Source organism: Urocitellus parryii, chromosome 11 (genome assembly GCF_045843805.1).
Source record: "Urocitellus parryii isolate mUroPar1 chromosome 11, mUroPar1.hap1, whole genome shotgun sequence".
Taxonomy (NCBI): Eukaryota; Metazoa; Chordata; class Mammalia; order Rodentia; family Sciuridae; genus Urocitellus; species Urocitellus parryii.
The window spans coordinates 90,914,868-90,941,526 of NC_135541.1; the positions used below are offsets into that span (position 1 = coordinate 90,914,868).

Below are 26,659 nucleotides of genomic sequence, written 5' to 3' on the forward strand. Positions count from 1 at the left end.
AAAATCCATTCCATCTCCATGCAGCCTGGCTGTGTTGCTACTGAAACTGCTTTTCTTCATTCCCTAATGTCACTTCTACTAGGTCTTAACTGACTGATGTGATTTAAGAATGTAGTACTAGAAACAGAAAAATTCCCAAGCAACACATCTCTGTGTTTCTATGTTTACCAACTGCAAGATGCTCTACTGCAAGGAGATGGCATAATTTATTTAACCAACTTCTAAGTTTTTAATGAATTACCAAACCTTCAATACACATCCTTGTATACATATCATTATATACTTGTCTGATTAATCCTTAAACTCTTAAAAGTTGTGAGTTATCTTTATGGTCTACTTTACAGGAAAAAAATGTATTACCATATATTTATATATTTTATTTACTTAAGCTTTGTATTTGTCCATGTATAGAAATGTTGAAGGAGGTTTAAAAGAACATGAACCATACCAGAGACAGTCACCACAGTGAACTGAAAACAACATTTAGTGTGTCTTATTCAACTCTACAAACAAGTTCTTACTTCCTCAAAAAAATTTCAAATGTGTATTTGGCCCCTATAAAGGTGTTTTGCAAACTTTTCATACATAATCATGACAATGAACAGCATGTGACATATGAACTACATACCTGATTCCTGTGGCCAATGCTGTGGGTGTTCGAGAAAGTCGCGATAAAGTTTCTATAACCTGAGAAAAAGAGGAAAATGTTAACTGAACCTATATTTCTGCATATATAAGATAAACCATAGTTTTCCAATCTTTTACAATGGTAAAAGAAATTTAAACTTGCAGAGGCCAAAAAGTACTGAGTGGGGGGAGTCATGATTGGGAAGTATAAGATCCTGGATTATATGTACACAGCATAATTTTGAATTCCACCTTTATGTGTATGTGTAAAGCATCAATCAAAAAATAAATAGACAAGTGAAAGTAAGATCAGTAGAGTAGATGGAGGAGAACTGGGATAGGGACAAGGGAATGGAAAGGCAGGGGGAATGTTGATTGTAATGGAGAAAATCAAATTCCATGCATGCATGATTTCATAAAAATGAACCCAACTGCTATGTATAACTATAATTCCCTGATTTTTTTAAAAAAATCCTGGATTATACTTTGTTCCTTTTTTTTTTTTTTTGGCTTTACAAGTTAAAGCAGATTACTACCCATCTGAGTTGCCATTTCCTTGTCAGTAAAACAAAGAAATAGACTGGGTGACTCCAAATGTCTGATAGCTCTGCTTCTCCAAACCCTAAGGGATCACATAAAGCTGTGTTCTCCGTCATGATAACCACTAGTCACATGAGGTTAATGAATTAACTTAAAGTTTTTAAAAATTCAATTCCTTGTTTTTTGCTAGTCATATTTTAAATTTCTCAGCAGCCACAGAGGCTGCTGTACTGGACTCACACTTATTTCCCATCATCACAGAAAAGCAGTTCAAAGGGTGGACACCTGAGTCAGACCTGTGAGTTCAAACCCTCCAGTGCCCACTTATTAGCAGATAGCTTTGGACAAATCATCAACTTCTCTAGGCTTTCAAATCTTCTTCTCTATAATGCCTCTAATAATAATTAATGATCATTAGACTTTTTAAGGATTAAATAACACATGCAGAATATTTAAATAGTAGCAATTCTTTATAATCACTAACTTTAAGAAAATTGCCTTATTCTGTTTTCAGAGAAAAAAAAAATTGTTCTAAATTACCCCTGATTATCTATTTCAAACATTACTTACGAAGATCTTCAGTATCTAAACCTAAGTGTGCCCTGCTACAGTTTCAGCATTAGTGCTCCGTAATTTTACCCTCCTTTCAATCTTTTATAACTAAGTTCACCTATCATCTTATTCAAAACACTCAGGAAGCCAATGACCTAATATGTATTTCTCTCATAGTCTTCTTTTTCTGATAATAGATAACATTTATCCTGACTCTCAAAATTAAACAAAATAAAACTTACAGTGGTTATACCATATGGCCCATTCAGAATGGAGAAGGGGTGGTAAAAGAAAAAACAAACTGTCCAAGTTGAAGTAATCAAATTTCTCACTTCAACAGCGAAATGTAAGTCTGCAGTCCTCTGCAGAAACCTTTTAAAGGTATTGATGACACAAGAACTCACCTCCAACCTGCATCAGGAGGCAGTAGGTTGTGGTGGTTAGAAATGCATGGCTCTGGAGTAAGAACACCTGGAGCCCTGGTTACCAATTTTCACCTAAGCTCAACTTTACTCTGTAAAATTCAAATAATAACTATTAACTACCTCATGGAGTGACTGAAAGAATTAAATTAAATAATACTCATCAAATGCTTCACTCAATAAATGTGAACTTTTATTATTACATAAAATAAAATTATTGTACAGAAATTAAATCTGTTTACATGGTGACTATAGATAATAACAACATATTCTAAAAAAAAGGAAGAAATTTTAAATGTTCACATCATGAAAAAATAAAAACTATGTGAGGTGATATAGCCCTAATTCAGCCATTCCACCATGCATACACATTTCAAAACATGTGGTACAGGACAAATACATATAATTTTATCAGTATAAAATAATTTTTTAAAAAATCTTTAAGTTTATTAATACAAGACAGAAGGGAGCATAATTCTTTAGGATGGTTCTTATAGGTTAAATGGAACAAGGGACATGGTGACAAGATGAGCATGTAACAGTGTAACCATAACCTCCTGCTACGACCTTGAGAGGTAGGGGAGAAAAGGAAAGGGAAAAAGAAAATTTAATTGAAAGACTTCAATTTTTTTCTGGTTAACTGTGTATCAAGGCAAGATAATCACTTAGCTAAAACCTGATATTGATTAGTTCCCAATAAAAGTAAAAAAAAAAAAAATTCAACGAGTCTGTAAACTCAGAAGCTCACAAATGAATAAATGCTTACAACTTTATCAAAGTGAACTGATTCAAATAATTATTTGCTAAAATTCCAAAATTATGCAATTATTGAGTGAAAAGTCTAGCTTTTGGAAAGTTCTGAAATGATCTGTGGAATAGTATTTAGATCCCTCAATTAACTATAATACTGAATTTAAGCATGTGCTTTTAGTCTACTGTAGAAATGTCAAAGTTATAGGGTAAAATCTGCCTCTAATTCCATTACACACTTTGGTCTAGCACTGTCACTACTAAATAACAACAAAATCCCAGGAATAGCAGTACTATTGCTATGCATTTTATTATTTATTTTAATAGCAATGTATTTTATATGTAATGTAATAAGTTCCTTTGTCTTCTATAATAATGATATGTTTACAAAATAAGAATGCATTTCCTGCCTTTTTTCCACCAACAAGATCAACTACAATCTGTCCCTTCACACACACCCTGGAAAAAAGATAGCTTGAATTTTATATTAATGTCCACCAGAGGGAGCCAAAAGACAGTCTATTAGTTTAACCCTGCCTTGAACAAGTTCTAAGCAAAAACTTTTCTGAAAATTAACAAGCTAAAACCAACTCCCCATTATTTATTTAACAAGGACTATTCGTCACCATTCAGTAATAGAAAACTATCAAAGACACATTTGGGGGTAGGGGCTGGAAGGATGGTATGCAGCGCATCTTCAAGTGAGTCTGGAGAACCACCAGTCAGTTCTATTGTCTATCCTTTCGCACATAAAGTCCATCCATTAACTCTAAGTTTAGCCAAAGCAAACAAGGACTGTTTAGTCAGTACTGTGTTTTTAGAACAATGAGTACTCTATAAAGGCAGAGTGCATCTGGATTTGGAATAGACACATATACAAATTAATGCCAGATTCTCAAAACTTCTCGGTGGAGACTGACTTGCCATTTCAAATATCCATTCAAAAATGTTTACAAGAGAAAACATCCTCAAGTAGACTAAAAAGATGATTTTCCTTACAATGTGCTAATTTCTAAATTATTTATCTCAAAATAATAGAAAACTAAATAGAAATTTCCTTTCCCAGAAAGGAAGGTAAGTTAGTAAGAATGTTTGCAAGTTAAAAGACTAACAATCAATTATACTAAATCTACATCATGTGTTTTCTTTCTTTACCTATGTCCAACCCTTGGTGGGCAAGAAGAGTGGCATTTATAAAGAAATGAAGATCATCTGGGCATAATGTCAATAATAGCCATTGCAGGAGAAAGGTGGAGGGGGTGAGCGAGGCTTCTTGTGCTGGATTTACAAGTCTGTGTTGGGGGATGCAATTTAGAAGCAGTAAAGGGTCTTTGAGAAAGTTCAGCAACAGATCACAGGGTCTCACTTGGATTTTGGAAAGATCACTCAGCAGAGTGAAGGACAGACTGGGAAAGGAGGATAGAGGCAGAAACAGGACAGGAGACACCTAGGGCATTTCCTTAACCGTCCACAGGAGAAATAAGAAGGGTGAACCAAGATGACAGTCGTAGAGACAGACAAGAGATGGAGATGCGAGACATCCTCAGGAAGGGTGGCTGGAGCCCCACAAAGGCTGAAGAAGGATGTAGAGCCCTCAGCCATCTTAGCAAACTGTTGAAGCCCTGGGAGAGGTAGACCCACGGGGTTTCCCCTCCTCTCCTCTTCCCTCTGGGAGACTGACAGGTACATCCTGAGCTCAGCAAGGCTCTCCAGTCCTCTAGGAAGCCTTCTCTCAGCCTCTTCCAGCCCCAGCCTGGGTCTTTGGTGTCTCCATAGGACCCTGGATAGAATCACCTTATTTAAAGTAATAGTTGACTTTTTAAAAAATGTTTGAAAAGAACACATGCTTGTTTTGTCAAATTGAAATAATGTTAGTATATAAAAGTTGCCCTCCCCTCATTGGAAGGAAACTATAGCTAAGAATCTGTGCGACTTGTAGAGAATTTTGGTCTTTTCCTTTTCTCTTTTCTTATTCTTTAAAGTAATGGGTTTTTGTTGTACAGATTTTTCTACTGCAGGCTTTTGTCACTAAAAATAAATCACAATCATGTCAGTATGTATAGATCTACTTTATTCATTTTAATGCTGTGTAACACTCCAGTGTAAGCAAATAATGATTTTGCCATTCTCCTGCCAATGAGCTTTTTCAACGTGTTGCTACAAAACCTGCAATTACCATCCCTGCCAAATATCTTTTCAGCTGTGGGCAGGCATTGCTATAGGAAAAATTCTTAAATAGGAAGTAGGGCTCTCCGTGATGTTTTCTTGAACTTAGATACCCCTGAAGAGCATACAAGAACATAACAAGGCATTCCGGTCATCCCTTTATTTGTCTGTGTTTCCCACAATAAAAACTACCTTTCAGGTACAGGAATGAAACTGCTTCTCGCCTGCTGTGTTCCCATCACCTAGTTCACAGCCAGGCTCCGAACAACAATTTCACACACACACACACAAAAAAAATGAATGAATGACACTTGCCTTGCAAAGGAGTTGTGAGACTAAGGGACAATATGTCAAGATGTGTAAAGGGCTTTAGGCTGGCACAAGTGGGAAATGAATGAAGAATCAATGAATCATTGAAGAAGAAACCCACCAGGAAAATTAAATATAGGAACGAGTGGCCTATCTCCTCAAGCCTAGGGCCAACACACACGCTAGTGCCCACTTCAAACTTTTTCTCTCGGATGATGACTTTTATTTTGTTTGAGCTCTATTTTTACCATCCTGTTAGTTTTAAAACTACTAAGTAAAACAATGTGCTGAAGAGGCTGCCCATTTTTACCTACACTCTTTATGAGACTTCTGATGAATTTTCCCACTCTGCCTAGTGAGCACCTTAGTGCCATTGATATTGTGACTTGTATCTTAAGCCATCCACAGAGCAGCAGTCGGTGACGGCTACATGTAGGGGCCTGAGTGAAGGAGACCACCCTCAGAAAGTTACCAGAAGGATCCCTGGGGGATCCACCAACACACAGATCTACCAAAAAAGTTAACTCACATGGATGTGCCTCCTTGGGCTTTCCATGCTGAAGCTTTACCTCTAAACCTACACCCTGATCCAAAGGGAAGGCTGAACAGGAGCTGGATCCCTGGGCTTTCCTGAGGAAGGCATCTTCATGAGGAGCTGGGCTCTGAAAGGGCAATCAGATGATTGCAGCCTGGAGCCCAAGTGCAAAGCCAGCTTCCTGATCCCAGGAGGGGTCCACAGCATCACAGCACCACAGTATAAAGTGCCATCTGGCAGCTGAGGCTTCAGTCCTGCATGCAACACCATGGGTTTCTGTAAGCTCAGAGCAAATGCCCCGGGGAGTGGAGAAAAACCTAGCACCCAGAAGAGGTAACTGGGAGTGTGGGCCTGAGAGTCCTGTAGACCAGGTTAGCTGCAACCCAGAGGCAGCCCAGAGACCTCGTGTTACCCAGGAACCCCAGACGCCAGACTCTCTGACAAATGGGGCCCAATTCTAAACCCGACCAGATGGTGAGTTTCAGATTAACAATATATTTCACCTAAGTCTCCCAGGAAATGAAAAGAACTCATTATCTTAATTTTCTTTGCCATTCTAATTTCACACAGTAAATTATCCCCATTAGGATACACTGCAGCTTAGTGTCGCTTCCAACCACACATCTCCAGGACTTCCTAAATCAGCTGGCTATTGCTTGGAACCACAGGATGCTGCTGGAAAATGTCCCTGGAACCTCGTCTGTGAGCAAAGCACAGCAGTCCAGGCAGAAAAAAAGAACAAAGCTGCATTTCTGTATCAAGATGATAAACCAGAGTTAATGAATTTCCATTGTTCACAACAGTAGGGTATCCATATAGTTTAAATGGATCTAAACTATAGTCTGTGCTGAATGTAATATCATAAACATAAAGATTATTCCATTTTTTATTTTCAAAATTAAAACTACAGAGAACACAAACCCCCTTTAGGAAAGGCACATGCTCTGGTTAGGTGTGCAGGTGTGGGGTTAGGTTTTCCTGGGTTCACATCCCTGCTCAGCCTCTTAACAGATTGGATAAGCATGAAATTCATTATGTCTTAGTTCCCTCACCTGTGAAATTACGCAACAATATCACAAACCTGTCAATATTAACAATATAACAATGTCAACAAGCTATCAAACAAGTTTACTGTGAAGGTTAATCTATGCCTACAACCCATAGAAGAACATCCTGTACTGCTACCATTGTTTCCTAAGTAAATAACAGCCATCATGGTTGTTGTTATCAGCATCATCAGTAAAATTTGGTCTTTACAAAGCACTTCAGATAAGAAAATGGGAGGCCCACCTCACAGAGACTTGAAAGAACTCTAAGAGTAGACAAGAACATAGGGGTGGGCTCAGAGAAACTTTGACACCCATCCTCCCATCCTCTCCATCACCCCCATACATCACTGCCCCAAATAAACAAAAAAATCGATTTCACTAGAGTATGTTTGTCATTTAATTGCAATGTCAATGTTTAATTGCAATGTTCAAGGACACAGCCCCAGTGACCTAATTTCCTCCCCTTAGGTCCCACCACCTTCCAATAGCACTAAAGGCTGCAGACCAATCCTTTACCACATGGGCCGTTGGAGGGACATTCTAGAGCCAAACTATAGCACCAGACAATTCCTTTAGTAAATCCCATATGCCCCCACACACCAACTCTACCCTAGAGCCACCAAATTTTATTCAGTGATTCTTAATGATTTTGAATTCCAGGGACCTCTGGAAGCCATTCTCATTCAATATCCCCTTCTGCCTACTAAAAAAAGAAAAAAAAAACCCACAAGTCCTCCAAAACCAACAAGCCCCCCTGAAGTCAGAATAGGCAGTAGCAGAGTTAATGCCAGCTCTTCACCATGCTCCACATCTCCTGCATTTATGCAGTAAACATCTACAGAACACTCACTAGGCACTAGATACACCAGATCAAGATGCTGCAAGCTGAGAGCAGCCAAGAGAAGATGCCATATTCCCTGCTCTCCAAAAGCCCCCAGTCCATTAGGAAAGCACACAGGGTAGACAGATGCAAGTGAACTCAGATAGTGTGACAAGGTACATGGCAACCCACAGGCGATACCAAGGTCAGCTGGGTCCTTGGACAGAGGAATTTAGGGAGGTCCTAAAATTCCTTGAGAAGAGGTGACCCTGGGATGCACAGAAGGGCAGCTGGGATTTTTCCAGACACTTTTTTTGTCACAGGTTAACAGAGGCTTTGTGGGTGAAAATTAGCCCCTCTCCCCAATCATCAAAGCATATCCAGGGAGGACATGCATTCTAAGAAGAGTCACTGGCACCTTATTCTCTGGGAAGCTTTGTGTAGTTGCCAATTCCTAAATTATATATTTCTTATTTGGTTAAGCGTGGAATTGTCTACACTGGGAAGTTGAAGTTGGTGTGTCGTGTGGCCAGGTGGGGGCAGCTCCCTGTGCCAGCCTGGGTGCTGAGGTCTTGGGTTGCTCATTGCCACGGATGCACCAGGCCTGCCAGCGCATGTGTCTGGCGCTGGGTGGTGCCCAGAAGCTGGCTGGGTTGGGGCTGGCTGCCTGCCTGATGGGCAACAGGAGCTCCCTCTGTCCATGCTCTCTCCATTGGTCAGTGGCTTGGAGTTGCTCATGACCCTGGAGCTGGCAAGTGTGGCTGGGTGGGACAGCAGAGAGTGGTGGCTGTGCTTGCTGCAGGTCGTTTCTCAGTTCTCAACTTGAGGTGCCTGTGCCCACCCAGGCAGAAACAAGCTTTGCCAGCTTGATGGGCAGCTCCCTACTGCCAGAGCTGAAGGCCAATGACTGACTGATCCCAGGTGTATCTCAGGTTATTCTAATTTCTGATGAGGGGTTTTGCTTTTTAAGAATTCCAGTTAAGCCGTAGAGCCACGCTTTGGTGAAGAAGGAACCCCAGACCAGGGTGACTCCCCATGTTGGCACTGGGTTGGGCCTCTGTCCAGATCATTAGGCAGCAGTGTAGCAGGGCGTGTGGGCAGACCTCTCTCCGGATCTCTGGCCAACCTTGTGCCTAATGGAAGAAAGAGTAGGCCCAAATCTCCATCATGTCAGATTAGGCCCCAACTTCCTTAATAAGACTCCTATAATATAAGAATTAAAACCAAGAATCAATAAATGGGATCAATAAAGCTTCTTCTCAGCAAAAGGAATAATCAGTAAGGTGAATAGAGAACCTACAGAATGGGAGAGAATCTTTACCACAAGCACATCAGATAGAGCACTAATCTCTGGGATATATAAAACACTCAAAAATCTTAACGCAAAAATAAAAAATAACCCAATCAATAAATGGGCCAAGGAACTGAACAGACACTTCTCAGAAGAGGATATACAATCAATCAACAAACATGAAAAAAATGTTCAATCTCTACCAGTTAGAAAAATGCAAATCAAAACTACTCTAAGATTTCATGTCATTCAGTCAGAATGGCAGCGATCAAAAATACAGATAACAGTAAGTGTTGGCGAGAATGTAGGAGAAAAAGCACACTCATACATTGCTGGTGGGACTGAAGCCAATCTGGAAAGTAGTATGGAGATTGCTTGGACAACTGGGAATGGAACCATCATTTTACCCAGCTATCCCACTCCTTGGTTTATAACCCAAAGAACTTAAGAACAGCATACTACAGGGACACAACCATATTAATGTTTATAGCAACACAATTCACAATAGCTCAATTATGTTTCCTACTCAGATGCCCTTCAGTAGATGAATGGATAGGGAAACTTTGGTATATATACACAATGGAATACTATTCAACACTAAAAGAGAATAAAATCATGGCATTTGCAGGTAAATGGATGGAGTTGGAAAATATAATGCTAAGTGAAGTTAGTCAATTCCAAAAAACCAAAGACCAAATGTTTTCTTTGATATGAGGATGCTGACTCATAATGGATATGGAGGAGGAGCATGGGAGGAATGGAGGAACTTTATATGGAACAAAAGCAAGGGAGGGAAAGGGAGGGGGCAAGGGGGTAGGAATGATGGTGATATGAGTTAGACATCATTACCCTAAGTATATGTATGAAGACACAAATGGTGTGAAAATACTTTGTGTACAATCAGTGACTTGAAAAATTGTGCTCTATATGTGTAATATGAAATGAATTACATTCTGCCACCGTGCATAACAAATTAGAATAAATAATAGTAATAAAGAATTCCAGTTAATGGGGCCAGGTACAGTGGTGCACACCTATAACCCCAGCAACTCAGGAGGTCAAAGCAGGAAGATCACAGATTCAGGGACAGCCTCAGCAACTTAGTGAGACCCTGTCTGAAAAAATAAAAAGGCCGGGGGTACACCTTAGTGGTAGAGCTCTTTTGCCTAATCCCTGGTACCAGAAAATGATTCCCTATTAACAGAGGCACCTAGGCTTGGAAATGAGGTCACAGGAAGCAGGGTGAAGAGGGCCAGCTCAGCCCATCAAGAGGAAGCATGGCAACAGACCTTGAGGGATGCCGTCAGACAACACCTTCTCCAGGCAGCCAGAGGCACAGAGAAACCTCGGGGCTGGAGTGCTGACAACAAACTCATGGTAAGAAGCCGTTTTAGAGACAATCCTGGAATGTGAACAGGCTGGACGCTTGGTGGTATTAAGGAATTTGCTGTGATGACGATGGTATTAAGATGAATTCCGACATATATGGAAGAAATGACATGGTATCAGGGATTTGCCTTAAAGTCCTAATAAAAGGGGGAAGTGGCAAACCTACCCCCCCCCCCGAAAAAAAAGAGTGGCTTTGCACTTGTCCCATGAGGCATTTTCACAGCACAGCAGTCCAGCAGCCTTTGCCATCTTGGCCTCAGTATTCTGCCTCTGAAGAACCCAGAGAGAGCATCTTCCCTTTGACCTTGCTTCTCCTCCCTATTCCCAATGACCCCACAGTCCCACTTCCTTCCTCCCCACAGCTAGACACTGGGAAAACTGTCTACAATCATGCTCTAGATCTAAACCCTATCAATCTATCCTTTTAAGCCTCTCTGGATCCAACTCCTTCCCTCTTCCTGTGCCTCTATCTTAATCCAGACCATGTTTTTTGTCTCAAGTATTAGAATAGCTGCTAATTTATCTTCAGACCCCCAATTTCATTCCCTTCAAATTCATCCTGCATCTGGCTATCAGAAGCAGCACAGGATTTCCAAGCTGTCAGCCTAATCACACCACCATTACCACCAACCCCACCTTAAAATTCTTAAATGGTAGCCCTCATGCAAAGAGCTCCAATTCCTTAAAAGCACACTCAAGGGTCTTCACAGTCTGCTTCCAGCCTCACTCTGCCTACCCCGCCACACCTGCCATGCCAGCCATCCCCAACCACGCTGCCCACTGTGCTCCAGGCAGGTTCCTCCACGGTGCACATAAATTACTGCATAAAATTCACATTAAAATAATTTACAGAAGTAGATACAAAATTAAAACAAAAGACCAAATAGGGGAAAGAAAAAAAAAGGAAACTGGGACCAGTAATGCTAATTTTTTCTCACACCAAATGAGTGATTGTGAGAAACTTTTCTTCCAATATTTCAGCCATGCCCCTGGTCCAAATAAATACCAAAGCAGTAGCTGTCTGGAAGCATAATTTCTATTAAGAAATAAGCACTTGGGCTGAGGATGTGGCTCAGTGGTGGAATGCTTGCCTTGCAGGTGTGAAGCACTGGATTCAAGCCTCAGCACCACATAAAAAAATAAATTAATAAACAAAGATATTGTGTGTCCATCTATGACCAAAAAAATATTTAGGAAAAAAAAAAAAAAGAAAGAAGCACTGCCCCTCCTAAATTTAAGCTGGACTGTTTGAATGTGTTGATAAAGTCAGGAAATAATAAGGAATTCAATTGTTTGTTCACAACTGTAAAAGAAACACTTTAGTTTCAAAAATCTAATTGTATTTGCAAATTATCCCTTGCTTAGCAGACATATAGGCTACAATGATTATGTAGCACTTTTAACTCGTTCAATGCCAAGAACAGGAATTTAACTGCAGACTCTAAGTGAACAAGGGTCCTTCACTGAACCATTCAAGTCACTCTACAGAGCAGCCCTATAATGAGCAGTCATCAGAAGTTCACCAGGAAGCCACTGTGGCTGTTATTCGACTCCAATTGGAAGAGCGTGTCTTGTGTTCATGTCAGACCATGATCTTATGTGATCTGAAGTGGACTGAGAGGGTTCTACATGACTTATGGGACTTGGAAAACTTAATTAATGTTCAAAGATGGACAAAGTCAACACATTTTCCCAACTCGGCTCCCTTTTGAAATCCTGCAACTCACTGGCAAACGTGTCTGCTTCCTGAACTATGTTAGAATGAATGAACGAATGCTTCTCACAGTAGAGAAGCATCTGTCACTGATGAGCAGCCTGAAGATGCTCCATCTTCAGTCCCAGCCTCAGGAATGCTCCCAGAAAATGAAGAGCAAGTCCTCTGCATGTGATTCTCATATCTCATACCACCTAGCATAAATTAAAACTTTACCTACAGGAGTAGAATAAAATGACAGTCCTTACAATCTCTCTTCTGGCTGGTTTGATAATACTGGTCATTTCATAATCTGCTTGAGAACACTCATTTTCATATGCATATGAACAATTAAAATGCAGGTAAATTAATTATCATGTTAGAAAAGTAGTTTCTAGACCAGAGCTAGTCAATAGAAATGCATAAGCCAAGCATATAACTCGAAAATTCTAAAAAGACTTGTTTGAAAAAAAATTAAAGGTGAAATTAATTTTCATATTATTTTATGTAATTCAACACATCTACAGATCATTCCAACATGTAATCAATATGAAAGCCAAAACATTTTAGATCAGGTTGTTTTTTTAAAATCTGTTGAACATAGTATGTCTCTTCATTTATTTAGGTCTTCTTTAGTGAATTTTTAGTAATATTTTATACATTTTTCAGTATAGAGATAATGCACATGAAGTATTATATTTAGTATTATATTTAGTATTATATTTGGTGACATCCTGTTATAAATGTGATTCATTTTAAATTTTGTTTTCTCCTTGTTAATAGTTTACAAAAATATATTTGATTTTGTATATTGAGCATATATCCAATGACCTTTTTAAATTTACTTAATAAGTAAATTTATTTAACAAGTTTGTCAAATGTTATAAATTTTTTACGTCAGTTTTTTTATAGTTAATTTACACACATGATTTTGTAGATCAAGTTACAATGCATCTCAATTCAGACTAGCTGAATTTTGAGTGCTCATAGCCATGTGTAGTTAATGAATGGCCAATAGACAGCACAGGTCTGCACAAAACCCTCCAGAGAAATCAGAGCATGGTGGGAAAGCAAGGAGATCCTCAGTGAGGAAAGGCCTGGGCCAATCCTTCATTCTACAAAAGCAGGGGCAGCTTCAGAGTGGTGTGACATCCCAAAGATCCCACAACTTGACATGGTCAAATCAGAGCAGACACTGACACTTCTAGATGCCCACCATCCTCCTCAGTGAAACCAGAGGAAGGTCCAACAGGTACTGAAAAGAAGGAGGGCTTCACATTTCTCACCATCTGTGAATGTCCCTTGATAAGTCCTATGGAGCCAGCAATCACCCAGGCAGACATGCCAGCTCAGCCCTGCAGATACTCATTGGACAAACTGGACAAGACCTTGGCCCCCCAGTGTGCTCGCAGTCGAGCTGGGAGACGAGAGGATAATCACAAAAACACACATGCACAATTACTGATGATATGAGTTAAGGAGAAATGGCACAGAGTCCTGTAGGAGAGTATAAGATTCTAGGAAAGCTTCTCTGAGGAGGGGACACAGAAGTTGAGATCTGATTGCTAATGAGTGATCAGGTCTTCCCTTCGTTTTTCACACACACAAAAAAAGAAACATTAATATTTTTCAGTGCCTGATAACACTTCTGAATCCTTCCACTTGTTTCTAAGCATTCACCCCTTCTTGTTCTTTCTTCCAAACAGTGAAGGTCATTTAGTTCCAGAGATAATGATCTCACCAAAGTTTGAGTTAGTCTGCATGGAATGGACTCCCAGATCCCTGCCTCCCGCTCAGGGCTTCCCCTCTGGCTTGGCTCCATTTTTCAAACTTGACAAGCCACAGTAACAATTTCCCAGGTACTAGCAAAGCAAGTTAGGTTCAGATGGCATTTTAAAGTTAGAATTTCATTTGCTAGGCCCACAAGTTTTTAAGGAAGCAGGAACATATTTCAGTTTGTTTTCTAGGAAAACTGTACTGCCAGTTCAATAGATTAAATTAAAGGGAGACAGACGGTGGAGACCCGAAGAACAAATATTGCAATAATTTAGCTTGGGGGAAATACTCACCAGGCCTTATCTTCAGGAAATACGCTGTATGATGAAGCCTTGACAATGGAATTTTTAAAGCTTCCTTGGTAATTCTAATAAGCAGCAAGGGTTGAAAAATCACAGGCTTGAATAGAGTAGCACTATGAGTTCCTGAAGTCAAACAGAATCAGGGATTTTTTTCCTCCCATTCTTTAATTTAGCAATTAATTATTGAGTGCCTTTGATTGTCAGGCAGTAGGTTAAGTGGTCATTTTTATTTAAACACAAAACCTATATTTTCATTTTAAAATGAGAACCCTCTGAGGGTCAGAGAGATGGAATGATTTCTAGAAACATGACAATCAAATGACCTAACCAGACATGAGCCCAAGTCCTAACATCCCCATCTGCTAAGAGCAAGTGCTGCTGCCAGTGTCTTTACACTGTACTATGTCACTTAACAACAGGGCTGCATCCTGAAAAATGCATTGTCAGGCGATTTTGCCATTGTGCAAACATCCTAGAGTGCATTTGTACAAACACAAGATGTATGCAAAAAGACTCTACTATTTACTAAAGCAGGACCACCCATTATGTAGTAGTGCAAATGCTTAAAACATCTTTATGAGTTAAGTTTGGTCTGTAGCATTTGAGTAAAAATTCATGTACAAAAATGTGTCAAAAATTCCTAAGATCATCAGTTAATTCAAATTTCCATATCTTACTAACAAGGGCAAAGCATTTAGCTAGGGGAAATAATTTATATGTAAAATCTTGTAGTAGCAAATTGAAAATAAGAGAAGCAGTGAACACAACAGGACCCGGTGAAAACAGAACAGTGCCCAAAGCCTAGAGCCCAGCAGTGAGTGCTGCTTCCTCTGGTGCCTTTTAAACAGATGGTCAGGAAACGTATTATTCTGTATCTTGAATGGTTGTTTCTCTGTTGAGCAGTATAAATGATTACATGGATTTAAAATTAACCTTATCCAAACAAAAATTACAATGGTAAACAATCAAACACTGTTATATATTATACACAAGCTTGTGCACACAGATATGCACATAACATCCACCTCTGTACTCAGCACTTTGCAGAAATTCTTAAACACTCTCAGACAACTTTATGCACACAATTATCCTCATTTAAAAGATAATCTTACTCTTCCTCAGTGTAGCTAAGAAATTTGCCATAGTCACAGGGCTTTAAGTACACAGAAAATCTGCACACAGGTAATCTGATCCAGATTATATAACTAAAACCATAAAAAAAAAATCAAAATAGCCCATGATTAGTGCTATAAAAATTGAAGAGCCAGACATGTCAATAGGAGTTAAAAGACAGGGTACCAGTCCTCTATCCCTCTGTGTTAGCCAGATTTCCATTGCTGTGACCAAAATACCTGACAAGTACAATTTAGAGGAGGTAAAGTTTATTTCAGGCTCTGGGTTTTAGAGGTTCAGCCCATGGTCTGCCAACTCTATTGCTCTGGCCCTGAGGTAAAGAAGGACATCATGGTAGAACGGCATGGTGCAGAAAAGCTGATCAAGTAACAGCAGCCAGGGAACAGAGGTGGGAAGAAGAGGGAGAGAGAAGGGAAGAGAGAGAAAAAAGGAAAGAGAAAAAAGAAGCCAGGGACAGATATAGTGCAAGACCACTCCTCCCAGTGACCACCTCTTCCAGCCCTGCCCACAAGCTTACAGTTCCCACTAAATAATCCATCCAAATTATTAATCCATCACATGGATTAATCTACTGATGAGTGTATAGCCCTAATTACTGCCTAAAAGCTCCACTTCTGAACCTTGCTGCAATGATGACCAATTTTTCAAAATATGAGCTTTTCAGAGATCCAAATAGCAATACCCACTGTCAATTTTTTTATCTGTCCTAACTTCTCCCTTTCGAAATATTACATATGTTTATTTTCTGTCTTCCTGGACTAGACATTCAAGCTCCATGAGAGCAGGGAGTCTGATATCCTCGTTCACAGTAGCATCCTGCAGTATCTGTAGCATCTAGAACATTGTATGGCACACAGATACTTAATAGCTATATCTGACAAGGAACTGCCTGGTGGCATACACAATAGGAGCAAATACTTGGAGGTGAGGAGTATGAAATACGGTCCAAGAGGCAAGTTGGAAGCAGCCAGCTTTAAATGACAGACCAAGGACATCATTATTTATACTATGGGGAATCAAAACAGGTTTTTGAACTAGAGAATTAACTGCCCCAAAGTAACATATCAAAAACAACTCATCTGATGGCTGCACAAGATAGTTTAGAGGAAGGCTTGAGCCTAGGAGGAAGCTGTTTTAACAAAGTCCAGCTCTGAATTCATCAGGGAGTGAACTTGGGAAATGGTAAAGGAAATAGATGTTTGAGATCAATTCAATCTGTGCTCTCTTGGATGTACCTGATCCCAGGAAGTGGGTCCAGCTTCAGCAAACTCTAGGAAATCTGATCTGACTCTTGATAATTATGGTGTAGAAGATGCTTTACGAAGAGGATTAAGTCCAAGCATTATTTAGAAATTTGATGCTCTTCCAGAGAGAAACAAAGATAGCTCTGCTGATGACTGGTTGAAATAGCTGACCCAGAACTGTCAAGAATTGCCAGAAATACTTGTGGCCAGGGCATCTTACGTCTGGGCTAACCTGAACCTGAGTCAGGCTAGAGTGACAAATCTGGGGCTGGCCTGAGCCTACTCTCAACTGAGGATTCTGAAATTATCTGTGGGTTATGTGTTGTGACACATATAGACCAGTACTAATAAAATAGGATTTTTATAGCAATTAGTGACTCAATTTTTCCCTTCATCTTGTTTTTCCATTTTTATAGTCTTAGCTGAGGACCATGATGATCACAATCAGTTTTATACTCAACCTCAATATACTGTATTTAATCAGCTTTTTGAAATTGACTTGCATTTTGACTTAAGATAAAAAGCTGAAAATTAACTTTTACTATTTAATTCCCATTTTGGTATCCCTCTTCTTTTCCATTCCAAGTCTTTGCAATTTTCCCTTTAGTGTTGACTTCTACTGAATTACGTGCATAGCAATTTTCAAAACAGCAGGACAATAGCTGTTGCTTTAAAACTCTGTCACCTGTGGCCTTTAAATCCTAAGGAGGATTTCTACCTTAAGAGCTCTGGAAGACTTCTTTTTCTGGATCTCAGATATTTTGCAATGCAAGGAACACTATTTAGTCATTAGACCCTCTGAATACTTGTGGTTAATCCCAGATAATCTAAATTTCCCTTAGGGTATGAGTATTTACCAAGAACTGGCACAGAGAAAATAATCCTCTCAAAGGATGTAGAAAAGAAGCTCAGCCCTTCTGGTGAAATGATACCAGCGAGCAGGAGTGCTCCACTCTGTTGCACTAAATTGGGGGGAAAAATTCCAGTGGGCACCCATTTTCTTAAATGACAAGATCGGGGTAGGGAGTCACTATAGTCCAAAAGTCTTTCACCAGAGTTATCTGGGGGCCACCACTCTTCTTCAGGAGCTGCCCCTGAGTTCCTTTTCCCAGCATTCTCTGAAGACAGACTTCCAGGCCCATCACATCAGACACACGTGCCTACTAGACAGTGCTTGACTACATCTACCAGGACAACCTGCCCCTGACAAGCTTCAGGAAGAGACTCCTGAGTGAGAAACCACCTGCATACAGATGAAATTCTATGATAACTCATATCTGAATAATTTAGTAATTCTACAATCTACACCCTTTACACCCTTACCATGAGGGCAATCTTGATGTATCCATGACGCTCTGTAAGAATTCTTACAGCACATAAGCAATAAAATCCCTTCAACAGAGAGAATCAGGATGGATCTACCTTATGCTGGCTTTTGTTCCAGTGGTGGTGGTCTAATAATATCGTGTTTCTATTGTGATACTATTATGATTCTCTCTTTTTTTTTTAAGTATTCTCTGTCTTAAATATTCCTTCAAAAAGACTACTCTGCCAAAACACAGCCTATTGAAGAGGTTTTGGTATCTAGATGATCTTTAAAGGTTATTTCCTCCAGAAAACACCTGACAGCAAAAAGGACTAAGAGGAAAAGCCCTACAAAATATTTATATACAGGTTGAAATGTTCACATTAATTGTGGGATTTCAATACCATAGAAAGAGGAAATCTGAGGGGACACAAAGAGCCCAGGATAAGGCTGAATATTTGGACATTCTGGGTTGGATGTTTCAAAGCAGATATTCTGACACCAGGTCAAAAGAGCTAAGCTTAATAAAAAAAGAAAAGAAAAGAAAGTAACAAGCTGGAAGATACTCCTGACCCCTTCAAAATCCCAATCCCCATATGGATCCTTGCTTCATTACTAATCCCATTCCATAAAGTTTTAGTTCTCAGCGTTGAAGATGAGATAAAAGCTCAATAACGAGGCAAGTGGTTATTTTAACTAAAGAGAAAAGCCTGATGTTTTATTTCAGGCCACATAAAAAATTTCCTAGTATCAAAGTGGAACCTACAAAATGACTATGCCAATATGACCGCCCCCAAATGCCATATGATCAGTACAGTTTCTCATTCTAGATATGGCCCTGAACTGCTATAAGATAATGGCCATCCATGTAGGCTCTCTGAACCCTAGGCACTCATTTCTAAAATCAGTGGGTTTGTTTGTTGGATCTTGCATTAGTCCATTTTTTGTTGCTATAACAAAAATGCCTGAAGTTGGGTACTCACAAAGAAAAGAACCAAGATGGGTATAAGTGGTATAGGTCTATAGCCCATGCTAAGCAGGAGGATGAGGCAAAAGGATCGCTTGAGCTCAGGAGTTCAAGACCAGTCTAGGAAATATAGCAATTCCCTTTCTTAGAAGGGAAAGGAAAAGAAAAATAGAAAAAGGGAGGGAGAGAGAGGGACAAAAAGAGGAAGATAAGAAGGGAGGGAGGAAGGAAAGAAAGGAGAAAGAGAAAGGAAAGAAAGGAGGGAGTGAGGGAGAGAAAGAGAAGGATAGAGAAAAAGGAAGAAGGCAATGAAAAAAAGAAAATAAAGAAAAGGAAGTAGGAAGGGAGAGAAAGAGGAAAGGAGGGAGGGAAGAAAAGAGGGAGGGAGGACAGACTGGCAGGCAGCAGTTCTAATTTAATCCACACAGAAGGCATTGGGAATAGATTTTTTCAAGCACCAGCTTCACATTTCCTCTGAGGCCTGAGCCCTTTAAGAAGTGTATTCTGTCTGGGGGCTACATAAGGATCAAATGTTTGCTCTCATAGCACTTTTATTCACAGATACACTTTTTTTTTTAAATGTCTCTAAAAATAAAAGAGAAAGAAAGACAAGACAGGACAGAGAAGGAGGAGGGGGAGGGGGAGGGGGAAGGAAGGGAAGCAGAGAGGAGAATTCACGCTCCCAGTTTTGGAGGCTTAACTTCCAAGATCAGGTGGCCCCATCTGTTCAGCCTCTGGTGAGGGCCCTCCTGGCTGCGAAACAGCATGGCAGAGAGCACAAAGCAAACAGCCATGTGCAGAAAAGGCCACGCATGCATGGTAGCCTCACACCCTCCATGAGACCAGCTTTCATCCTTCCAGGGGCTGCACCTCAACCCCCTAATTACCTCCCACTAAATCCCACCTCTTACAGGTTCCCCCTCCTCAGAATCACCAGGCTGAGGACCGAGCCTCCAGCAAAAATCATATCCGAACCACGGTAGATCTGAGACTCCAAATCTACTCAACTAAACTGCCACAACTCCATAACAGTGAGCCAACAGCGGCACAATCTTGTCAGCTATTTTATCTTGTTTAGGAATCAGTTCTTTTATAAACAAGACATGAAGGAACGGAGGAAAGGAGGAAGGTGGGGGAGGGCGGAAGGGGGGAGTCAAGGTGGTTGACTATCCATCATATTCATGTGCTGTAAGTTGATGTGTAGGATTACAGATTCTACTTATAAGCTAATGGGAAGGCTCTATATTTTTTTCCCACTAAAAGGTATGAATATTAAATTTCCTCAAAATATGATTGCCAAAATTTTCTGAGCATTGATTCCTTTAAAAAGTATAAGAATCTGGTTTTGACCTATATTTGCAAGAGAGCACCTTATATTCATAGGTATATATTTTTAAAAAAAACGGTATCACAAAATAAAGTTTTGGGAATTATACCGGAATCAATAACTTTTGCAGTATTCTGACAAGTAGAATTCAAAAAAATATATATCAGTAGTTTTGCTTGTTAAAATAAGAAATATTTACACAAATGTACAATGAGGACCTTATTTGTACTATAAGTGCATACTGATTAAAATATTTTGCCATCAATGTATTTGAATTTTTTAACATTTTCCCTCTCAAAATATTAAATGGCTTCATTTAATCAAGTTTATATGCTTTGTGATGATGAAAAAAATAATTTTGAAAACTAAGTGGGAAAATGCCCTATAGTACAGTATGACTTTGAGAGACAAGGATGATTGTCTTCAAATTACTAATGTGTGCAAGATACTACTCTTACTATGATTATTATTAGCTACCTTTCTTCAGTGCTGTGTGTTAGGAACTCGACATGCACCTGTGAGATAGAAATTATGCCACTGTAACCCATCAGGAAACTGAATGTCAGAGAAATGAAAGAAGTGGGCTAGACATGGGATTCAAACCCAAGCTGTTTAAACTTGTTCCTAACACCAATGTATCTCTTAGTAATTCTCCATCTTGGAGAACTTACTCTTACTATTTGTTTTCACTTCATCTTTCAATCAAATATTTACTGGGCATCTGCACATGCCATAAATCCCCCTAGGTATCAGGAATAAAAGCAGCATCAAGATGTAATCCCTTTCCTCAAGGAATTCCCAAAACTATACACAAACCACTACAATCAAAATAAGAGTTCTATAAACAAAATATTCACAGGACTCCAAAGAGCATAAACAAAGCAAGCCAAACAGGATCTCTGGACTAAGGGAGCTTTCCAGTGAGTTAGATTGAAATAAAGTTTTAAGGATGATTAGCGATGAGGTATGCAGAACAGCAGAGAGTGGCCTCAAACAGCAGAGCCATAAAATACGCACAGCCATGAAATAACATCACCGCCTTTAGGTTGGGGTGAAAGTTAGTGGAAAATGAGAGAATAAAAATTCCAAATAAAAATTTTGTTTAAAATAATTTTTGATTTTATATTTATCCAGTATCAATATCAGTGGGAGACTTGTTAAAACACAGATTGCTGGGTGCCAGCTCCAGTTTCCAATTCAGTAGCACTTAAGAATTTGTATTTCTAGAATGTTCTGCCATGCCATGGATGCTGCTGGTCCAAGAACCACACTTTGAGAACCACTGATACAGAATGATAAGCCATGGAGAGATTACAACAACAACATATTTTTAAAATTTATTCCCTTTTGGTCCTCTGCTTCCTCTAAATATTAATCTAGATAACATTTTATTTTTCAAAAAAATGAAGACTAAACACAAGTAATGAGAAGAGTCTTTTGGAAGGAAGACAGACCCACTAAGGAAAATTCTAAGGAGGCTGCATTTGTGACTCAATTGCTACATTTTTGAGCACTTACTCGAGGCCCACTTTCTAAAACTAGGCTGTTCAAGGTCTCCTGCCTACTTACTGCTCTGCAGAGGAAGAACCCTGTGCAGGAAAAGGAAGGAATCTCAGACCTGACCACTGCCCCAGGTGGCCCGGCTCCCAGTCCTCCACTCCAGCCAGCTTCCCAACCCAGGGACTGCCTGTGCTTCCAATAAACAGGATGTTCAAAGGACATAAGATGCGCTATCAGCAATGAGGGCTAGGGAAGTGCAACTGCTATAAGATTTCACTTTGTTTCTATTTTTGAACATTTCTATGTTGTTGGACACTTAAATAATAGGTACACATCATTTTTTATTCAGAAAAGGATTTTTAATGCAAAGATGCTTTTAGAATCCTAGGACAGATGGAAGTCATTTTTAAACTTGTTCTTAATTGCTCTGTGGAGCCAGCCTTTGGTTGAAATAAAGTATTAGATGTTAAAAACTGAAAACTGATGAAAACAGAGTTGGCTGGGAGAAAAGGGTAATGTGCAGCAGTGAGGGATGTGAAGATTCCTTGAGCAATAGCAACTTTACCATCTACTGTTTAAGATAATCACAGTACTTTGAAGCAGTACTAGTAATTTATGTAAATTCTAAATTTTATTTTTAAGTTACATTATTTTATATATGTACCATAAGCAACAATGAAAAAAAATCAAATAAATGCGAGAAATTTCCCTATTCAAAATCAGTGTCTCATTTTCCTTTTCTGATTTTGGCATTCACCATCTGAAAGAAAAAAAGAAAGACACCAGCTTCGGTCAGATGAAAATTCACCTCAAATCCAAATTTGAAGTAACACAAAAATAATTTTCAAAGTTGTCTATTTAATTTCTCCATAATCAAATTCGTTAGAACTAAATATAAACCAAGTTACTAAAAGAAAGTTGAAGGTTGTTGTCTTGCATACATATTGAATAATATGTAAATTAATGTGGTAACTTACTTTCTACCAATAATGATTTCTGCTGTCCTGCTATCTTGAGAGTAGGAATATCCTTTGAAATACCTGGCATAATTTCCCTTGCTGTGAAATCCCATATAACAAAGCACAGCAAACAACCCTAACACACGTTATATTCTTTTCCAAACAAGGGTCAGTCTAAGACTGTAAAGTAAACCTGACCCAACCACAAACGTAATAGCACATGGTAGATTTCTCCTCCAGCACTCACCTCCCAAAAAAGAACTACTTCAAAGCCATTGACACCCTTGCTTTCTAGGTGTCACAATGATTATTTCAGATCAAAGTGCTTTTCCAAGAAAGATTATTTGAGTACAAATACTAACACCTTCTTCTTGATCTTTTCTCAAATATTTCAAACATGTAGATATTTTAAAGGGGGGATGGGAGTTATAGAACTTTATCTCAATTGCAGTTAGACTCAACATTTGGAACCAGGTTCTGCTGCGTCTCTCCTCATGGAGTGGAAACTGTGACGATTCCTTATATTAAAAGACACTTTGATTTATTCTCTGCTTTATCTATTGAAACAGGGCTTTTAGAGAAATATGAGATTAGATTAATTTGATTCCTCATACTATTCCAGCACCTCCAGGAAAACAGACCAGAGGGGAGAACAGGGCAATGGTGTTCCAGGGCCACTATACATGACACTGTATTGCACACATGAGAAGTACTATAGCTTCATTTGAATCAATGTATGATCATTGTAATGTTTTGAGCAACCAATAAAAAAAAGTTAAATCTGGAATGTGCTCTAAAAGTTCCTCTGTTGAAGGCTTGGTCCCCAGTGCAACAACTGTCAGAGGTGAGGCTTCTGGGAATTGATCGTATCATGAGGGTTCTGATATGACTGGGAAATCCACTGATGGGTCTATATTGACTATTGGGAGGTGATGGAAACTGTTAGGAAGCTGGGTTTAGCAGGAGGAAGAAGATCACTGGGAGCATACCTAGAAGGGTATATCCTGTCCCCAGGTACCCCTCTTCACATTGTTTCTCAGCCACAGGGAGGAGAGCAGCTCTGCTCCACCACCTGCTTCCGCCGTGATGCTTTCTTGGGTATTCTGACACAGCAATCTAAAGCTAACACAGTAAGTCCCTGTGAAGGGCGCCCCCTAAAGTTGTACAGCTTATAAGCAGCAGGACATCCTGGATCCACTACACTTCACATACACTTCTGCTTCTGGAGTCTGTCTAAGCTCTGTGACTGTTTAAGACCACAACAAAACTAGCCATCCATATACATCTTCAGTCTTTTGACTTGGCCTTGAAGCAGCCTGAAGCAGTACATATGACCTGTTCCTTTAAAAGCAATATAAAATTCTTGTTAGATTTTCTTTTTCCTTGTTCACAGTCTATGCCAATGTATTTCAGTGAACAAGTCCAGGATCAGCAGGAACAGAAAATGAGAAAATTTCTCTGGTCCTTTAAAGACACTTGCACATTTACAAGTTAGCAGTGAGAGTTGGGAGTTAGCAATTTTAAGAAATACAATACTCAGATTATCAGGCAAAACATAGAAAATCAGTTTTTTTCACATACCTAACCAACAGTAGATGATTTCAGAATCCAAATGCTTATTTTTAAAAAATACTTTCAACATACATATTTAATTGAGACTCAAAATAGAGATACTTAAGCAATGTCTAGTAGGCTTAGATGACATATGGTTACTTAAAGTTTTGATGCTAAAATTTCCTTCTCAAGTAGAAGCATGGGACACAAGTGGGTTCATTAATCCTAATGCTTACAAACTCCTCATGAACAAGGACTAGTACTGAACATAGAAATTGCAAATACAAATTAAGAGAACATATGAGGCCAAGAAAAACTGCTTTAATGAAAAGTGATTAGGAAAGACAAAATAAAAGCAGCAAATGTGCATAAAACAATACAATTCAAAGCTGCCATATTCTTTTCCAAATTGCTTTTAGAACTCTAGGTAACATTTTCTTACAAAATAATATTTTCGTGGATACACAGTTTTTGAGGACTGGATAAAGGAAATTATATAATGCAAAAACTGAGAAACAGTCTTTATCACTTTAATGAAATTGTAGGTCACTATTAGCACACACTCTCAAACCTCACAGTAAGGGCAATTCATGATCCAAATCCCATACAAGGTACCTCAATTCCAAAACACTGAAATAAGACAAAAGGCAATCTAGATCTACTCTCATCTGCTATGGTTTGTCCCAAAAAAAATTCATGCTGAGGTTTTCTTTTTTCCCCCGTGCAAGAGTTGGGAGGAGGGCTGATGGGAGGTGGAGGTGTTCAGTTCATAGGAGTAAAGTCCTCATGAATGGACAGATGCCTTTTCCTGTGAGGTCTTGTTCTCACCAGAAGGAATAAATTGCAGTGTGAGTGGGCTGTTACAAAGCAAGGTATCTCTTACATTTTCTCTTTCACGTGCACCTCTTTTCCTTCCATGTTCTGTCATGCATTTAAATAGCCTGAGATCTTCATAAAATGCAGCTCCTCAATCTTGGGCTTTCTAGACAGGAAAACTAATGGACCCAAATAAACTTCTTTTCTTTATAAATCACCCAGCCTCACATATTCTTCTTATAATAATAGAAAACAGACTCAGACATTTAGCTACACAGTATTCTACAGGATAAGAAATTATAATGCCTTTAGTCAATAACCTATCATTGAACTCATGAGATTTTCTGCCCAGTTCATCACAAATTACAATGGAAAGAATAATTATGTATGTAAATATTTATCCATGTATCTAATTATTTCCTGATAATGATTTCTTACAAGTTAATTTTATAGGTCAAAGGGTATGAATATTTTCTAAGTTCCTGATAAATATTGCTAAAGGCTTATTTTTTTAACTTCCCTACAAATAAGCTATTCTTATACTGCCAAAGGAAAAAGAATTACTGAATTATCAGATCATGCCTCTGATCCTTAAGAATATTCTGAGATGCTCTTGTGATATTTCTCCCCCTTAAAGCAATTCTTAGGTTATTCTTGGCAACCTAAAGATAAGCAATGCCTTATAGTTCCCTTCTTTGAACTATTTCTTGAAGGTTTCCTTTGTCTCCTCTCAATAAAGCAACATTTTAGGGTAGAGACATCACTATAATTAGATATAACCTTAGAGTCTGGGAAATTGACAATGCTTAACTCTCAGTAAAAACATAGAATGAATAAATTATTTAATCAAGTCAACAAGGGAGATCACATTTCCAGGGAGAAAAGAGCATTATGTTGTCAGCACCAATTTCTTAGTCCTTAGTACATTTGACTGACACAAGCATCACCTAGATTCTTGGAATCCTTGCTATTTCTCTAATTTATAGACAAGTCAAGTCAAGATATTTTATGAGCATTTGAAGTGTACAGACCCTGCTATAAATATTTTTAAGAAACTATAATCTATAATACCAAAGAGCTTATAAATTCAGGGAAGGGATCAAAAGTATATTGAAAATGCCCTGAAATGGGAGAAAATATTTAAACATTCCAAAACAACAGCATAAATCATTAGGCAAAAATGCTAACTTATCCAATTATTATGAATTAGAGTGCATTTTATACTCGTTTTAAATTGCATTTTATGCTACACATTAGAATATCAAATTTTCACTCAGGCTACAGTTCTTTCCCAAATGACCCAAATATTATGAAATTGAGAACAGAAAAAAAAATTACAAAACATCTTTTTTATTTTTGTTCATTAAAGCAAAGAAAACTATTTGTAAAAAAAAAAATAATGATATGAATTCCTTAGAAAAACATTGCTAGAAAGGTTTTAAGAATAATCAAGCCACAGCATAGCTTATTGCTCTTAGAAAATACTATGTAGGAAAACACCACTTTTCTAATTACAAAGTTTCAATTTGGTATACCTATGTAATAAGAATTGTAATGCAAAAAAAGTACATACATGTATAAAGACATGAATTTGCGTGACCATACTTCATATACAAAGATATGAAAAATTG

General features: G+C 38.8%; 1 protein-coding gene across 1 annotated transcript in view; it reads right to left on the minus strand.

The window, feature by feature from the left end:
- The window catches only part of Vav3 (vav guanine nucleotide exchange factor 3), a 357,495-nt gene that overhangs the window by 195,784 nt on the left and 135,052 nt on the right, over positions 1-26,659 (minus strand). The window contains exon 3 of the mRNA XM_077791577.1: positions 629-687. Coding sequence (XP_077647703.1) covers positions 629-687 — 59 coding nt within the window. The remainder of the gene's footprint in view (positions 1-628; positions 688-26,659) is intronic.